Genomic DNA, 18,591 nt, shown 5'->3' with positions numbered 1-18,591 from the left:
GAGAGGTTTGCTTATGTGTCCGTGGGCTGCTCTCTCACCAGTGGGTTGTAGTCGTGGAGAGCAGAACCCAGAAAATTCAGGGGCTGCCTGGAGGTAGGTGTTACCGTGCCACTGCTGTATGTCTTTGTGCGTTTGTGTGTGTGCGTATGTATCTCTCTTGTTTCTCTCTCTCCCCTTTCTCACTCATTTGCTCTGTGTCCGTCTGTGTGTGCGTGTGTGTGTGTGTGTTGGGACACATGTCCCCTGTGCGCCAGAGGTCGGTATCTTCTACGTCCGCCTTTCTTGTGGTCAGCCTCTCCTCGCCTCTCTGCCTGGCTTGTGTGGCCGGTTGTTAGTCATTTTTCAGGTGGCTCCAGTTTAGGTTTGTGAAGGTCCAGATGAAGTGGGGAGCTGCATCTCTCTAGTAAGAATTTAAATCACCTCCCCACCCTGAGAGGCCTCTTTTCTAGGATTAAGGCCTCCACCCCACAGTCAAGGATAAAAGCCTCACCGGAGAGGTCATTGTCTACCCGCAGGAGCAGTGCGGAGCGACCTGAAAGAAGATGGTTCTCGTTCGTCTCTCTCTTTCATTTTCTTGAGAAATCTAGCCACAGGGTAACACAGGTTTTGAGAGGATGGGAACGGGACGTGGCAAGGATCTGTGAGTGTGCAGGCTGTGTTTCACATATCATTAAACATAGTCTAGTGAGGGTTCTGCAGATAGCTGGCGTTTAAGTTTGTTTTATTGAATCAAGGAAAAGAAAAAATGCTGAGAAAAAAATGACACATCTTGCCTGCCAACCCATCTGACTGTTACAAATTTAATAGAAATTTTAATTTATCTTCAATTGTAAAGGTCCTTGGCAGTGATACCTAATTTCCTAAGATAGCCTTGCTTTATATTGTATGATTAAGATGTCATGCATATCAGAGTATCTGGAAATTCTTCCCAACGTCCTTGACATGGGTGATTAATCACATTCCCAAAATAACATACCAAAATGAATAACAAAATCTTTTTAAGTTGTGGTTGCTTCATGCACAAAACATTTCATGTGTGTCTGGCACTCATCCGGGCACAGATTTCATCTTAACCTAAGTATTGAAATGCTTGTGCCGTTTGATTAATTTTTCTATGTAAATACTTTGATAATAAGCTACATTGAGGCTGGGTGCAGTGGCTCACACCTCTAATCCCAGTTCTTTGGGAGGCTGAGGCCAGCGGATCACAAAATCAGGAGATCAAGACCATCCTGGCCAACACGGTGAAACGCTGTCTCTTCAAATATACAAAGAATTAGCCAGGTGAGGCCAGGCTCTGGCTTATGCCTGTAATTCCACACTTTGGGAGGCTGAGGAGGGTGGATCACCTAAGTTCAGGAGTTCGAGACCAGTCTGCCCAACATGGCAAAACCCTGTTTCTAATAAAAATACAAAAAATTAGCCGGGTGTGGTGGCAGGTGCCTGTAATCCCAGCTACTCGGGAGGCTGAGGCAGAAGAATCCCTTGAACCCAGGAGGCGGAGGTTGCGTTGAGCTGAGATCATGCCATTGCACCATGGGTCCTCGGTGACAAGAGTGAAACTCTGTCAAAAAAAAAAAAAAAAACCTGATCTATACTAAAAACACAAAAATTAGACCCTGAAGGTCACGTCCAAATGAGAAAGACATTGTTTGGCTCAAGACATTGTTAGTCTGCACTAAGGAATAGTGCAGACTGGACAAGTGAGGTGACTGACACCTGTAACCCCAGCACTTTGGGAGGCCGAAGCTGGTGGATTACCTGAGGTTAGGAGTTGGAGACCAGCCTGACCAACATCGTGAAACTCCATCTCTACTAAAAAAAAGTTCATGAAAATTAGCCGGCTATGGTTGTTCATGCCTGTAAATCCCAGCTACTTAGGAGGCTGAGGCAGGAGACTCGCTTGAACCCGGGTGGCAGAGGTTGTGGTGAATGGAGATCACACCACTGCACTCCAGCCTGGCAACAAGAGTGAAACTCTGTCTCAAAAAACAGAATAGTGCAGAGTAAGAGCAGATTTATGTATGTATGTATGTATGTATGTATGTATGTATGTATGTATGTATGTATTTTCAGAGTAGCAGGGAATCTGGAATTTTGGATGAAATGTCTGTTTCCAGAAGCTGAAAATGCTCTCAAATGGAAAATTCAGGCTAGCCTCTATCAAGCTTCTCCTTGTTCTATGTGTGAATAGCATGGGACAGAGGGAACAGCTTGAGCCAAGGCAGGATGGTGGGATGGGACAGATGGCCAGGGCTGCTGCACTGGGGGCCGTAGTGGAGAATTTGGCTGGAAATGCAGGTAGGACCAGACCATGAAGAGTCTCAAACACAGACCTGAGGACTCTGACCTTTATCCTGGGGGTGGCAGGAAACCATGTTATGTGAAGGAACAAGGCTGTTTCTCCCTCAGCACTAGTGCAAAGAAAGGCCAGGGAGGCCCTCAGTGGAAACTTGCTGCTGGATTTGTTGATGTGCCTTTTCTCCTGCCTGCAGTAGGGTCAGAATGGCCTGGGGTACTGCACACTTCCTGCCAGGAATAGAAGGCCCCACAGCTATAGCACCCCTCTTCCCTTTAGTTCTTTGGAAGGATGAGCAAACTATTCAGCCTCTCTGAGCCTCAGTTTTCTCATCCATAAAATGAAGACAGTACACCAACCTCGCAGGTCACAAGGATGTTATGAAATTTGGTGAGCACAGCATAGCGGGTGTATTTTTGGGTCCTATTATTACATGTGAACCAAGTTGCCTTGTAGAAAAGGCACAGGCTCAGAGGACTTGTGTTTCAATCCCACTATGCCCCTGTAATGCCCACCTCTCAGGGATGATGGAAAGATTAAATTCACGGAGATGATGCTTGTGCAGCATCTGATACCCAGCAGATGCCTAAGAACCTAACCTACCACCCTCCTGAGCAAGCACAAGCAGTCCTGCTCCTCCTGCAAGCAGTGGAGATGCTGCCAACAACTCACCTTATAACACTGCTCCTCCTCCCTCTCTGCAGGGGGCATTTTGTAGGCCTCAGTCGCTGGGCTTGCTGTCCTCTCACCTGCCACTCAGCGCGGGGCTCAGGGCATGCATTCTTCACCTTTGCAAGAAGCTTCTCTATGCATCCCTGTCCCCAGGCTTGCTGAGTGCATTCACCTATTGTCTTATTTATAATCAGGACAGACTTGCTCCCCACTGTGTAGATGAGGAAATGGAGACCTAGAAAGGGAAGGAAAGACCAACACTCTGAGCACCTGCAATATGCCTGAGGCAATGTACCCATTAGCTCTGCTTCACAGCAGCCCAAGAGGGAGGTATTATTCTTCCCCTGTGTAAATGTGGGTGTTGAGGCTCAGAGAAGGGCAGTGACTTGTCCAAGGTCACATAGCAAGCAAGCGTCCGTGGCTGAGGGCAAACCCAGGTCTTTCTGACTTCAGAGTGTGGGATTTAGAACAAATATTTGCAACGTGAGGTTGACAGATCCATCCCCTACTGCTGTTCCAAGGACCAGATGGGGTCATAAGTGTGTGAGTACCTGACATGGTGCCCAAGGACTGGGAGTAGAAGCAGAATCCCATCCACCTCCACCTAATCATACAGAGAAGAGAGACAGGAGCCCAGGGAGGGCAGTGCTGTGCCCAAGCTGTCAGCAAGCAGTAGGCAGAGCCCAGGCCCCTGCTTTCCCGTGGCCACCCCTTCCCAGTTCAGGGCAAGGCCACCTCTCCAGGGCCTTTCCTTCCCCTAGAGAGGAAACTCCCCAAGTTCCTCTGAGCAGACAGGAGAGCGAATGAGAGCAGAAAATTCCACTTCGGCACACACACCTGGAGCCTGAGGCTGAAAGCTGGAATCCCAGACTTTGACACTCAAGAAGGCACCTCCACACTCTTTCAGCACCTCCACCTGGGACCTTCATGAGAACCTTGCTTCCCTCCCAGGGGAGAGGGGGTGACCCAGAGACACTGGGGCCCTTAGAAGGGACTATGAGTTGGCAGTGACTGCAACAGCATGGTGGGATTGTGGGAGGTGTAGGAAGCAGGGGAAGCAGATCACAGCACTCAGGATGGCCAGAGCTGAAGGCATCAGAGTCCTCTGCCCTTGCTCTGCAAAAAAAAAAAAAAACCCACAGCATATTCCCCTCCCACTCCACACCACCCATGGTCAGCAGTCGGCCCCAGAGGAGGAGCAGCGAGGCCTCAGGAGGACGGCAACCACTGCTGGCAAGGCGTTGGTGTTCTCCTGTTGAACTGCACAGGTTGTCAGCATCAGACAAGGTCGCTCTGTGACCATGATGGGTCAAGACAAAGCAGCTATCATGGCTCAGCTCATGCAAAACATGGACAAAAGTGACCTCACACCCCCTCTCCTGTGGCTATGTCATGACCACTACCTCCTTGTCAATTGCAGGGTTAGCTTTGGTTTTGTCTTCCTTTCTTCTAGGTAAGATTGGGGAAGATGCCAGGTGATAGAATCCACCCTGCCTCTGACAGCATCCAATCTGGAGCAAAGGCTTCTTTCAACCCTCCCGCAAGCTTCCAATACAAGCCCAAATTCTGGAACAAGTCTTTTCCAAAACCTCCTTCAGAGAAGCTCCCTGGCTCCAGGCAGTGCTTGCTCCCCTGCCTGCAGCAGGAAGCCCAGCTTGCGAACTGCAAGTGTGCTCCAGGTGGTCCCTGGATGCAGGGTATTGACAGATGGATCCCATCGATACGCCTACTGCATAACCATGTAAGCACATCATCCCCCACTTGCACATGAGGAAACGGAGTTCCGCAGGGTGGAGAAGGGAAGACATAATTTGTCCTTCAAATGCGATACCGGTGAGATGTGAGACGCAGCATCCCTCATAACTAAGCGAGGCAGTGGGCACACCAGGACCCTCCCAGGCAGATCGGGTGTGTGGTCGCCCGCATTGCATAGCATGGGCGGGAGTGGGGGAGACCACAAATGTGTCTCGCCACCTCTCCACTTGCCTGACCTCCCTGCAGACCCCCAGGACAGGGTTAGCATCTGCTTACTGGCAGGCCTGGCCACCAGAGGTCTTTGCTCTTTTCTAAGTTCCTTGTGGTTGTGGTTCACAGGATGGGGGCTGCTCCTGAGATTCAACACCACACAGGCACTGCACAGAACTGTGCCATGGTGGTGGGCACTCGCTTTCCAGATAGGGCCCATGTTGCCAGCAGGCATGATGCCTCATTTACCCTACCCTGAGTGCAATAGGTCGTTTTATAGAAAAAAACTTGGGCCAGTCGTGGTGGTTCACACCTGTAATCCCAGCACTTTAGGAGGCCAAGGCGGTCAGATCACAAAGCCAGGAGCTCAAGACCAGCCTTGCTAATATAGTGAAACATTGTCTCTATGAAAAATACAAAAAATAGACAGATGTGGTGGTGGGTGCCTGTAGTCCCAGCTACTCAGGAGGCTGCTGCAGGAGAATCCCTTGAACCCAGGAGGCGGAGGTTGCGGTGAGCCAAGATCATGCCACTGCACTCCAGCCTAGGCAACAGAGCAAGACTCCATCTCAAAAAAAAAAAAAAAAGAAAGAAAGAAAAGTAAAGGAAAAATATTTGTAGATGAATGAAGGTGACTCCTTTGAATATTGGAAATGATTTTATTTTAGCCATTGGTCTGGCAGTCATTCTGATGGGGTGACATGTGTCCCTGCCTTAGTCAGCAGAGCACAGGAGTGTGCTACACCTCCCCTCATCTGAAGATTCAGCCCGTGAGCAGGAACGCCTGTCTTTGTGTCATACCAACAGAGAGGATGTGTCTGGTTTCACCATTCACTGCAGAGGCAGAAATTACCCAGAAAGAAGAGATAGTCTGTTCCCGGGAGTGTGTCCTTTTGACTCAGCATGGGGGTCATCTCCCTTCCTTGGCCAGGTCCCCCAACCTGAACACAGAGGCAGAGAACATGTGAAGGGCTCACATTCGCAGGTGGTCCAGGGTACAAGCACTGAGCCTGTGGTCCTGGTCACTGCCCTTTTCTCCACAGCATGGCTGCCACCATCCTGGGCTGGGGCACAGAGGGGCTTTGCAGAGATCAGCATAACAAAAGCATCAGTGAGATGCTGCAATAGCAAACCGTGATACCTTCGTGGGCTGCCAAGGCAGCCTAAGCTATTTGCTGCTGAACTCAGTGTCCCCAGACAGCTGTGTGGCTGTCACTGCCTCTGGTATGTCCATTTTACTTCTCTCCTTCTGCCTGAGCTTCTGCTCTGAACTCTGTCTCTAACTTACAAGAAATCAAGCTCACTGGATTCTGAGCTCTTCAGGGTCAAGGACTGTGTCAGTAGTAAATGTCTCTTTCTAGAGATCACAGCTTAGTATCCGGCACAGAGCAGATACTCAGCCAATGCCAAATGATTCATTTGCCAGAAAGCTGAATTTCATCCATAATCCTAGTCAATGCAAATACATTCTGCCGGTGGGGTGTGTTTGTCCTCTGAAGGCGTTTTCCCAGGCTTTGTAAATACATACAGGCCATTTAGAAATTTGAATGTCAAAGAATAAAGGAGCTTAGAAAGTAAACATTGGAGAAGTGTGGGAGGGTGGTATTATTTGCAAGACATTATTTGGTCCTTGTGAGTTCTATACATCCTCGATGAGCACCGATTCTGGGCCAGGCCAGACACCCAGCTGGACCCAGGAGATACTGAGGTGAGTAAAGCCAAAATGCCTCCCTTCAGCAAGAGGCAGGCAGTCACACCAAAGTGATAAAGGCACAAAACCAAGAGGCAGCAGAGGAGCAAGGACTACCTTGTTCCTGGACTCTGTGACCTCAGGGAGAGCTTTGAAAGGAGGACATCTGTGCAGGTCTTGGAAGGATGAACACAAATTTGCCGAGCAGGAAAGGGAGCCAAGGAAATCCCAATGGAGAACAGCTTGGGTGAGAGTGTGAGCCACGGGATTGAGGGGCACAGGCATGGAACTGGAGGAGCCGAAAGAATGAGGGAGGTCAGCAGAGGTCAGTCACAGAAGGGTTTGAATCCTGGTGAGGGAGCAGTGGGTGCTGCAGGAGGGACATGGGCCTGGAGGAGATTCAGTTAGCTCTGAGTGAAGATGGAGCACACCATCCACTAGGGAACCACAAGACACAACAGAAATAAGAACCCTGAGAAGCCTGCACAAAGGATGAGAGGCCCAGGGGTGGCACCAAGAAGGTCCCTGTCTGAGGCCAGCTTTGAACGGAGACAGAAAAGGTTCTTGAGGGCCTCAGCTGCTGCAAACCTCCTCAACAAATCATATTTTACCTTCAAATATTTGCTAAAGAATACTAACTATTGGAAGAGCAATGGTCCATTGATAATAATTATTCCCTCACTGTACATTTTTTACAATTCTCAAAATGCTGTCGGTCCAGTGTCTCATTGGAACCCCCATATAATCCCATTTTACAAATAGGGAAACGAGGCCCTGTGATGTCACACCGAGGTTTGCAGCAGTTCCAGGATAGAAAATAGGGAGCACTTTCATCTCAGCAATGGGTATAAGTCTCAAAGTTCCTTTTCTGGGAGGGGGGTCCTTGAGGCCATCCAGCAGCCCATAGTCCAAGTCTTCTTCTTCCTCCTTGGGCTTCTCCACACCTGTGTTCAAAGCCTCCTTCTCCTCCTTTGTTCTCAGGTACCACTACCAGTTGTTGGGCAGGGTGACCTCCTGCTGCTGCCCATCCTAGGGTGCATCCTCCAACATGGGTGCATTGTGGTTCAGCCAGCACCTACACCACCTGAAGCCCAGGGCTCCTGTGGTGGGCCTGAGGTTCCTCCCTATCAAATGGAGATGTGCTGGGGTTGCTGCCTTTGCTGAAGCCCATGTCCAGGTCATCTTCGGGGTGGCCCAGGGTACAGGGCTCTGGGGACAGGCCAGAGGGCTGCAGGGGAAAAAACCAAGAGGATGAGGGGATCTCTGAGTTAGACCGCCTGGATTTGCATGCCAGAGACTAGCTGCAAGGCCTGGGGAAGACTGGTTCACCTCTCTGGGCATCAGTTTCCTCCCATGTAAAGTGGGAGGTATAACAGATTCACTCCTACAGTTGTCTCTGAGCTTTACAGCAGGTAATGTGTGCAAAGTACTTCGCACAATGCCTGGCACATGGTAGGTGAGAATAAACAGGGTTACTATGATATCATCATCTGAGCTAGGTCACTCATGCACTTCTCCAATGCTTCAGGGTTCCCCTCCATCCCTCAGAGGGTAGCAGCAAGTGAAAGGGCTGCCCCTGGCCTTGAGGAGTTCACATCTTCTCATTTCCCAGGGGTCTCTGTCCTGTGACCACACATGCCTGGCATGCAGCAGGCGCCTCATCCACATCTGGTGAAAGAGTGGAAAGCAGGTCATTATCATGTATTGTTTGTCACAGAATCTGCAGTAGGTGACAGAGAAGTGAGTGACTGTAATTGTGCCCACCAGTTCCTGTCCCTGAATTTTCAGGGATCAAGAGGCCTTAGCAAGTCTAGTACCAGGGAGTGGGCACTGTGTGGTGGGGCAGGAGGCAGGTCCTGAGAAAGGCAGTGGGGTGAGGAGAGGAACTCTGCCTTTGAGGTCTGGGAGATCCTCCACCCGAACCTCACCAAAGGCCCCGGGCAGGTCATCCCTCCTCCCAGAATCTCTCTATGCTGTTCTGTATAATGGGGCTAGCATGGAAGAGATACTTGCACAACCATGTTCAGAGCAGCATCATCCACAATAACCAAAAGGTGGAAGCAACCCAAGTGTCCATGGATGGATGGACGGATCAACAAAATGCTGTCTATGCATACAGTGGAATAGTGTTCAGCCTTGAAAAGGAAGGAGATTCTGATGCCTGCTGCATCAAGAATGAACCTTGAGGACATTAGGCTGAGCAAAATAAGCCAGACCAAAAAGACAAATGCTGTATTATTCCACTTTTCCAAGGCACCTAGAGTAGTCAAATCCATAGAGACAGACAGGAAAATGGTGGCTACCAGGTCCTGGGGAGGGTGGTGATTGGGGAGTTGTTTTTAAATGAGTTACAGAATTGTAGTTTTACAAGATGAAAAGCATTCTGGAAATTGGTTGCACAACATTGTGAATGTATTTAGTGCCACTGAAATGTAAACTTAAACATAGTTAGACAGTAAATTTTAGTTTATTTTACCACAATTTTTATAATGGGGTAGTTGTGCCTGTCTTCTTGTGTTGCTGTAGGATTTCATGAGATAACATATAAGGAACCACCCAGCATGTTGCCTGGCACATAGTAACTGCTCAATAAATCACAACTGGATGCTATTGAAGATAAAGTTACCTGACTTCTCTGAGGCTTGCTCTCTTCAGCTGAAACTTCTCCCAAAATATATTAGATGAGACCCTACTGTATTATACTGGGTTCATAAATACCACTCCCCCATTTCCCTTCCCACAGAGTGCAGTGAATAGAAGACACTTCTCTGCACCCCAAAAGCTCCATGCTGATTGCGAGAAGGAAATGCTGGATGGAGGGGTTCCTGGAACTACTGTGAGGGGTGAGCTTTCCCCAGATGTCTAGAAATGAGGCAGAGGCCTGACATCTTCCACCCCCACTAAGATTGCCTTGCAGTTCCCAGCTGGCTCTATACTTCCTAGAAACTGCCACTTTTCTGCCTCCATTACCTCATAGCCCAGTCAGCACCATTATCATCATCACCATGATCGCCATCACCATCCTTACAATCACCAACACTATCATCATCACCATCACCATTCTTACCCTCACCATTCTCACCATCATCAACACCAGCATCTTCACCATAACTATCACTATCATTATCACCACCTTCACCATCACCATCCTCACCATAATAATTATTGTCACCCTCCCCATCCTCATAATCATCATCATTATTAACATTACCATCACTATCATCGTCACTATCACCATTCTCACCATCATCATCCTCATCATCATCACCATTATCCTCACCATAACTATCGCTGTTATCATCACCACCTTCGCCATCACCATCCTTATCATCACCATCACAATCACCACCATCACCATTCTCACCATCACCATGTTCACCTTTACCATTCTCACCATCATCATCACCTTCATCATCCTCAACATAACTATCACTTCATTATCACCACCTCCACCTTCACCATCACCATCTTCACTGTCATCATCACCACCATCACAATGATCCTTGCTACATGGAACCATGCATTCTGGGTAGGAGGGCTCTTGGGTCAGGGCATCTAACACATCTTGTAGGATAGAAACCCAGCCCCCAGCCCCTCAGGGTCTCACAGTTGGTGAAGTAACTGATTCTTGTGAGGTCATGTTCCTCTGGGTGATGTGGGATGTCACAAGACCAATAAATATGGGCTGAAGCCCACATCACTTCTTTTTTTGTAAAATAAGCTACATCATCAGTAGTAATTGTATGATAGCAGAGAATAAGAACTCAGCAAATGTAAATAATTTGATGCTATGAGAAGCATATGAAGCGGAGTTCATATTCCGGTATGCATCTATTCCAGTGACGGCAATCCTTTACCACTTCCATGAAGGAGAGGAGAAAATATTATTACAACATTACCAGAAATCTGTCTGGTCTAGGCAAGGCAGTTCCTCTTTCCAGGGTCTCAGCATTGCTCATTGTCGGCAGTCAGGGCACTCATCTGGGCAGTAGGCAGCACTGCTGCAGGGAAGTTCATGTTATTGGAAACATGTAGCATCTTCTCCTGCTACCATTGCCACATTGTCCACGAACTCACTGGGCAAACGATGAGGAATCTGGGAAAAGTTCTCCTAACCAGAACATAATCATCCATATCAGGATATCAGCATCCACCCAACACTACTGTCCAATCACCAGATGCTATAATCTCATCCAAATTTTCTCAGTTGTGCCCTAAATACATTTTTTTTTAACTTTGTAATCCAGGATCCAATCCAGGATTTCCCATTGCATTAATTGTCATGTCTCTTAAGCTCCTTCAAACAGTTCCTCTGTTTTGCCCTATTTTTCATAACCTTAAGAGTTTTAAAGAGCATAAGCATTTATGAAGGATGTGCTCACCTTTTTCCATCTGATGTGTTTCCACATCCGGACTTAGGTCATGTATCTTTCACAAGAAAACCACAGAAATACTGCTGTGGTCTTCCTAGGACATCACAGCAGGAGGCACATGATCAAGTTTGTGCCAGATTTCTCCACCACAAAGTCATCATTCTTCCAATTGTAATTGAGAAGTATTTCATATGAAGATGTTAATTACACATACACATGAATGTATATTTATATGTAAAATATATACAAAATATTATTTCAATGTCTAACCAATATAAAAGTTATTAATTAGATATGTTTAATTTTATTTCCTACTAAGTTTTCAAAATCTGGTGTGTGTTTTACCCTGACAGCACATCTCAGACCAGCCTTGCCACATTTCAAGTGCTCAATATTCACATGGCTGTGGCTACCATATTTGTCAGGGCAGCACTAAAGCACTAAAGAACTTCTGCCTTGGAGAAGTTCTAAGCTTTCAAAATGTTTGGCAAATATATTTTATAAAATTCTTCAGAATCCATAAATAGGCAATTACACATTCAGTAAGCCATAGAATCCAACATGACATTAAAAATGAATCCCTTGACAAAAAAGAAGTTAGGCAAAATTTTCTTCAGACCCAATGGACAAATCAATTATGATTACCTAACATGCCCATTATTATTTATTAACATCCTTCATTAATATCCCCAAACCCCATCAACAGGTAAATGAATAAACGCATTCAGGCGTATCTGAACAATGTCCCAATTCCTTACCATTCTTACTTCTTTTGCAAGCAGAAAAGACTCAGTAATAGCAAAGACTATTCAGATAGTTTGTTCTTAAGCCAGTAGTTGTAATTTCCTGGAGGTCTATGTGATATCAATTATGTACTTCAATACCTCTCACAAGTACTTTTCCTGTTTGGCCATTTTCTGCAGTATATCCATGCTCCCATTTTCTCTATTCTTTTATTTCTATCCTAGACTTTTCTTTCATTCTATAATTCTTTATCCTAAAAATATTAATTTAAGGATAACATCACAAAATAGTGTATTTCTTCAGATGATACTTCAAATTGATACTTAATATACAGAAATGACTATCATGGACATAACCCACAACATGTGAAATGTATGGCTCATTCTACTGACATGATAAAGGAAAGTTAATGACAACTGAATTTCTAGTCATTTTCCACCCAACGAGTTGCTTATAAAATGGCAAGGAATTGTAGGTATGTACAGAGTGGCTATTTTTTGGTGGGGTGTTCAGCAACTCTCCTCTTGAGAGCCCCCCTTTTCTTTGAGGACCATTTCAATGAGCACCAACTGGGCCTGACCCAACCTACCAGCCCCAGTCCTAGAGGTGATCATGATGCCCAGCTCTGGCAAAAGACTCTACCCTTGGATCGTAGCAACAGTTTCAGTACTTTTTTTTTTTTGGAATCATCAGGAAGGACTCTTGCTTTTTGTACCACTGTGGTCTGTGAGGACAAAGTAAAGTGGGTTATTTGTCGTACTATCTCTTGCTACAGAGAGAGAAGAGAGTCATCTTCAGAAGGAAAAAATGAGGCTAAAACAAAAGGAAAAGTGTCAAGAGAAAGAAGGAGAACATTTCTTGACGATTTTATATAAGCCCCTGGGTCCAGCTATGCATGACAGTGACTTGGGATAAAGCTCTGTCACTTATAGGACCATTGACTTAAATATAAAATAAAGTATTAAAAGCTATGAATTTTTAGATGAAAATACAGAAAAAAAATCTTTGTAATATTCAATTAATCAAAAATGTCTTAGATGAAGCCCCAAAAACCAAATGCACAAGAACAATTAATAAATTGGACCCCATCAATATTAAAAGCATCTGCTATTTGAAAGATAGTGTTATGAAAACAAAAAAGAAATCTCAAGGGGAAAATACTGGCAAGTCTCATATCTAATAAGGGATTTGAATCCAGAGTATATAAAGAAATTATTAAAATTTAATAATGAGAAAATAAGCAAAGAAAAAAACAAAAAGGGAAGAAGCAAAAAAAAAAATGTGAACATACATTTACCAAATATATACAGATGGCATGTAAGTACATAAAGAGATACTACATATTATTAGGCATTATGGAACCACAATAAAATACTGTTGTACACACATGAAAATGTCTAAAATTTTAAAAGAAGACCCATACAAAGTGTTGGCAAGAGTGTGGAATTCTTACATACTGCTGATAAAAATATAAAATGGTACAACCATTTTGGCAAACATTTTGACGGTCTATTAAATCTAAACCTAAACCTATTAGCTATTACACTCCTAATATTTACTCAAAGTTATAAGAACTTATGTACATGAATGTTCATTGCAAATGTACTTGTGTAAGTCCCAAACTGGAAGCAATGCAAAAACCCATCAACAGGCAAATGGATATATAAGTTGTGACCGATCTACACAATAGAATACTACTCAGTAATAAAATTAATGACCTATTGTTGCCTACAATATTGCTGAATCTCAAAATAATTATGTTGTGTGAAAGATGCCAGACCCCTCCAAAAAAGGGTCCATACTACACTTCGTTTATATAAATGTCTAGACAAGGCAAACTCTTTTATAGTGAGAGATTGGTGATTGTCAGGGAGAGTGGTAAGGTAGGAAGATACAGAAAGTTTGGGATTATAAAAGGACAAGGGGAAACTTTTATGAGTGCTGGATATGTTCATTATTTTTATTTTGGTGATGGATTTGCAAGTACATATAAAAAATAACACGCAATGGAAGTAGAAACAGTATTTTTGTTTCTTACTTAAAAAAGCACAATTTACTTACTAATGGGATGTGTGTGCCTGTTGGGCACACAGCACAACTATTCAAATCTTAAAATCGGACTGGATCTCAACCACTGGACCTTATTCCTATTCCACACTGACTTTAGCACAATACTTCCTTTCATCGCGGTAGTTAACAACACCCACCTTAAAGGTAAAGAAATGCACTTCTAACTACTTTTGAACTATGAACTGCCTCAGGCTAGTAGTTCTTAAGGTCTCCAGCAAATGTTGCTTTGTTTCCCTCAAAAATATACAGCCTGGGAAACATGGCAAAAGACCGTCTCTACTAAAATTATAAAACTTAGCCAGGCATGGTGGTGCTTGCCTGTTGTCCCAGCTACTCAGGGAGGCAGAGGCTGCAGTGAGCCTAGACCTCACCACTCCACTCCAGCCTGAGGGACAGAGTGAGACCCCCATCTCAAACACACACACACACATACACATACTCACACGCTATCCGCTGGTGCCCCTGTCAGTTAAACACAGCATCTTAGAGCACCTTAGCACACAGTGTGAAAGCCGTGGTCCTAAACACTTCAATTAAAAGTGAAACATCTCTGGCTGGATTTTTAGAATATTCACTTTTTAGTGTTTTATATTATATTTAATTTTTATGTTTTAATTAATTTATCTGAATACAAGAATCCAGACATTTGGAAATAAAACAATGGAAAACATGCCTGCAAACACTAATCAGCACAAAGCTCACGTTGCTATGTTATTATTGACAGTTTAGACTTAAGCCAAGAAATATTGCTAAGATAAAAAAGATTTTACGATGTCAGTCACCAGAAAAGTATGCCAATTTTAAATATGTCTAAATATAAAATATCCCTTCAAATTATTTACTACAGAAACTGATATAACTAAAAGAAACATGGACTAATCTACAATATAGATTTTAACATACCTTTCAATTACCGATGGAACCAACAGAAAAAAATCCATAAGAGAAAGGGAGATTTGATGAACGCAATGAACAAACTTGACATAAACTGACATATACAGAACGCGACACTCAACGACTACTGGATACACATCCTTTTCCAGTGCACGTATCATATTTACCAACATCGATTATATGTTGGAATTTAAAGGGACTCATCAGTCATGGGATTTTGCCTAAACTTGTCTGGCCTTCAACAGGGTTCAAATACAGTTGAATTCTTATTTCATCTAAAGAGTCCTATCCTTTTTTTTGGAAATTTTACCGCAACAATCTAAGTTTGCATAACAACTGAACCCAGCCCTTGGAACTTGAAGTTTATCCTAGCCAAAGGCAGATTAAACCGTCTAAGTAATAATGTCCTTCAAATTGTTGCCCCTGCTCCAGTAACGGAGTATAGCTCCAAGAAGCTAACAGACTGTTTGTCCTTCATAGTATACATTCTATGTTACATCAAAACATGGTATAAAGCCTTGAAATCAGCAGCAGAGAGAAAATGAGATCAACAACCATCTTGCTGTGACCTCACTACTTCGTAATTACGCTTTTAGCTGACTCCTTTACTTGATTCCTAACTGCTTATTTCTGGCAGGGTAGCACTAATCCCTGACCAAGCTGACCTTTTAAGAAGTGAGCATAATGAAAAGGCTCTACCACCAATGATCAGTTTAACAAGCTGCAACACTGGTCAATGGCTGCAACTCTAGTCACTGGCTGCAACTCTAGTCACTGGCTGCAACTCATATTGTGGGTTTTAAGAGCTCAGAATTAACATGGAAATACTATTGACTCCAAAAGAAACCCAGAAATCTCTGGGAATCCAGCAAAGATAGAAAGGGTCCTCTCAATAGTCACCACTCACACTTTGCTTTGTTTTGGTAACTATTTTATTACATACGGAGAATATCAAAAAAGTATGCCTTTTCCTCATTGTTAATGCTAACCCTAAAATGGTAAGGCTCTTGCAAGTTGAAACCCCCAGGCTCTCACTGGCCCTTCAACAGAAGGCAGTGAAGTCATCTGCAAGAGTGATCACCCAAAAGCTTCCAGGCTGGACAAGTTGGGACTCAGTTCTTTCAGTTCCCAAATTCACAGTTCTCTTGGGATATGGTTATTTATGGAGCTCCTGAAGATGAGAAATTCCACCCAGAAAATTCTGTTTATAAAAATTACTCACATCTAATTATCTCAGGAGACATTAACACAGTAATGTTGAAAATTTTCCATTAATTGTTAATCCATGGAGAAAAACTGGACAATTATTTTTTAAAATATGGAAAGCTTCATATAATACAAATTATACTACCACATGTGATTCAACTTCTATTCATTAATGCCAGAGAAGTTAATAATTACGAATTGCCAGTGGTTAAAAAAAATAAATCATTCATCATTGGAGAAGTGCAGAAGCTTTAAAAGAGATAAGAATTAGTTTTTGGCTTTGGGGCGTTTTACGCTTTCCAAAAGGTTTTGCTCTTTTTTTGCTCATGGCTTTTTCTCTCTCTCTCTCTCTTTCTGATTTCAGTTTCTTTTGATTTCTCCTGCTTAGAAATGGTGAGAGAACTTTGGATGCGGAACGTGGAGGAGGAGGAACACGAAGTGGGGATCTGCACTTGGGGTGGTCAACACTGCGGATGCCCAGCAAAGGCACAGCCTGGTCCACCTCCCGGAGGGGTCTCTGCGCCCCAGTCGGCATCGCAGCTGATGGTGAAACTTTTGTTGTGGCAGAAGAGTGTCCACAAACTTCGGAAGGTATCCGCTGCATCCTCCATGGCCGTGTATGCCTGCCGAGGGCGATCTTCTCAGGGAGCGGAAAGTCGCGTTCGTGGGCCAGGGCTGGCTGGCTGGAGCCACTTGGGCGGCGCAGCCCTGGCGGAGGTTCAGGCGGCCCCGGTGTCGCAAGCGGCTGTGAGTGATGCCTCCTTGGGGCCGGAGGGGTCCCAGGAAGGCTGCAGACCAGGGCTGACCAGCGGGCAGCATGGTGGCCGCGATGGAAGGTGACGGAGTTCGCAGCGCCAGGGGGCCCAGCAGACCCAGAGCCCGGGCATCCCGCATCGCCAGCAGCACCGCGGGGAGGCCTGGCGCTGGTGACGCGGCGGCCACTGCACGAGGCCCACGACCCAGTCCCAGAGGCCAGCCCATCATCAGCTAACATCAGGAACCCCGGGCCAGCTGAGGCCCGGGCCCCAGGGGCAAGACAAAGGGCAGAGGCTCCGCAGGCGGGGCCGAGAGCCGGCAGCGCAGGCCTGGCTCCACCGCCGCGGAGCTCGCAGGGCGCAGCAGGCACCCAGCAGCGACCAGGGATTCCAGAGGAGGCTGTGCACCCCCGCAAAGCCTCCTGCCCGGCGTCCAGCCTCTCCGCGGGGACTCCACGTGCACCCCCTCCTCATTGTCCTTGTCTAGGGCCGAGGCAAAGTCCTCGCTCCCATGGCGTGACTCCGGGGGCCCAGGAGCCTAGGCTGAGCAGGTGGAGTAGGGTGAGCACCGCCAAGAACCCAACGAGAGTGGCGCCCCAGGGCGGCACAGGAGGCCGCATTTAACCTGTCAATCATCTCAAAGATTTTATGACATCTTCTTTTTTTGACGTCTTATAATATCTATAACGTTTATTATATTTTGTGATATAATTATTAACACCACTTCATTGTGATTATTATGATTATTTTTATACCAACACATCTTCAATTATTAATATTCCCAGTTGCTAAAGAAAAATGAAAACGACTAGTTTTGAAAGCCTTACTTCTGCCAATGGAAGCACATTCCAGCATGTCGCCAACGCAATTCACTTTCCACCACTTTCACAAGAAACGTTACTGCACAATTATACTATCCTACCCTTATATACTTTGTGTGTGTGTGTACTTGTATGTATGTACATAATATATGTTATATATACATATATAAAGTATGCCAGAGATGAACAAGTATTAGAAAATTAAATGCACCCAGGTCATGTCAGTGCTATGTATAATGTGGTGTACTAAGTATAGATGTTCAACAGTGTGGAATCTAGGCTGGAACAAGACTTCTAGTCTTAAGCAATTCTTTCTAGGTTCAGTCTCTGGAAATAATGCTCTGTATCAAATGTGCGAGAAAATTAATGGGTTTTAAAGACTATTCTATGTCAACTATAACATTTCATTTGGGGATTTCTGTCCCTTATAATATCTACCTCATTTTGGATGGATTCCTTGAGGCCTGGTTTATTTTTCTTTTCCTTTCTACACATCGCTGCTTAGAGTGATGAATGGAGTTGTATTTTGAATAAAATAGCTAAGCATCCTTTTGTGAGCAAGGAGCATGATGGTACTTAGACCTACCATTTCTTGTTACGGTGGTTATGGTTACGGTGGGGCTGGTGTGTTTACCTGGAGCCTGAATGTCCACTGGGACATGATACCCACTGGGATTTTTTTGTGTCAACCTGGTCTCTGATGTCCACCTGGGGATTGGGAATCCACCTAAGGCCTGACGTTTACCTGGAGCCAGATGTGCACCTGAGGCCTGATGTCTATCTGTGTCCTTATGTTCACCTGGGGACTGATGCACACCTGAAGCATAGGTTTTCACCTGGGGCCTGATACCCACCTGTAGTGTGGGTGTCAACCTTGGGGCTGATGTTCAGCTGGCGTCCACTGTCGACCTGGGGCCTGGTGTACACATGGGGCCTGGGCATCCACCTGAGACTTGATGTTTAATATGGCCTAGAGTTCTTTTGGGGCCTGTTGTACCCTGGAGCCTCGGCGTAAACCTGGAGTCTGGTGTCCCAGCTGGACACCTGGGTCCCAGGTGATCTTCAGGCCCTAGGTGAAAACTCCAGGCTCTAAGTGGACAAC

General features: G+C 45.3%; 2 protein-coding genes across 4 annotated transcripts in view; both read left to right on the top strand.

The window, feature by feature from the left end:
- The window catches only part of LOC129016816 (tensin-3-like), a 226,236-nt gene extending 219,455 nt beyond the window's left edge, over nucleotides 1–6,781 (top strand). The window contains exon 13 of one of the 2 annotated variants that reach the window (XM_063656411.1): nucleotides 4,425–6,781. In XM_063656411.1, coding sequence (XP_063512481.1) covers nucleotides 4,425–4,742 — 318 coding nt within the window. In that variant the 3' untranslated portion in view covers nucleotides 4,743–6,781. The remainder of the gene's footprint in view (nucleotides 1–4,424) is intronic. The other variant, XM_063656412.1, reaches the window with a different exon arrangement.
- An 826-nt stretch (nucleotides 6,782–7,607) lies between these two features.
- LOC134738731 (protein FAM182B-like) lies at nucleotides 7,608–18,037 on the top strand. 2 transcript variants are annotated; one of them, XM_063656414.1, is made up of 3 exons: nucleotides 7,608–7,803; nucleotides 9,370–9,469; nucleotides 16,302–18,037. In XM_063656414.1, exons 1-3 carry the CDS (start codon nucleotides 7,675–7,677, stop codon nucleotides 16,751–16,753), a joined length of 681 nt encoding a protein of 226 aa, XP_063512484.1. In that variant the 5' UTR covers nucleotides 7,608–7,674; the 3' UTR covers nucleotides 16,754–18,037. The 2 variants fall into 2 exon arrangements, with proteins under 2 accessions (XP_063512484.1, XP_063512483.1); XM_063656413.1 differs by having other exon boundaries at nucleotides 16,278–18,037.
- The last annotated feature ends 554 nt before the right edge of the window (nucleotides 18,038–18,591 follow it).

Source organism: Pongo pygmaeus, chromosome 19, assembly GCF_028885625.2.
Source record: "Pongo pygmaeus isolate AG05252 chromosome 19, NHGRI_mPonPyg2-v2.0_pri, whole genome shotgun sequence".
NCBI lineage: Eukaryota > Metazoa > Chordata > Mammalia > Primates > Hominidae > Pongo > Pongo pygmaeus.
Note: the sequence above shows the minus strand (reverse complement) of the source record. Positions and strands in the feature narration are given on the sequence as shown.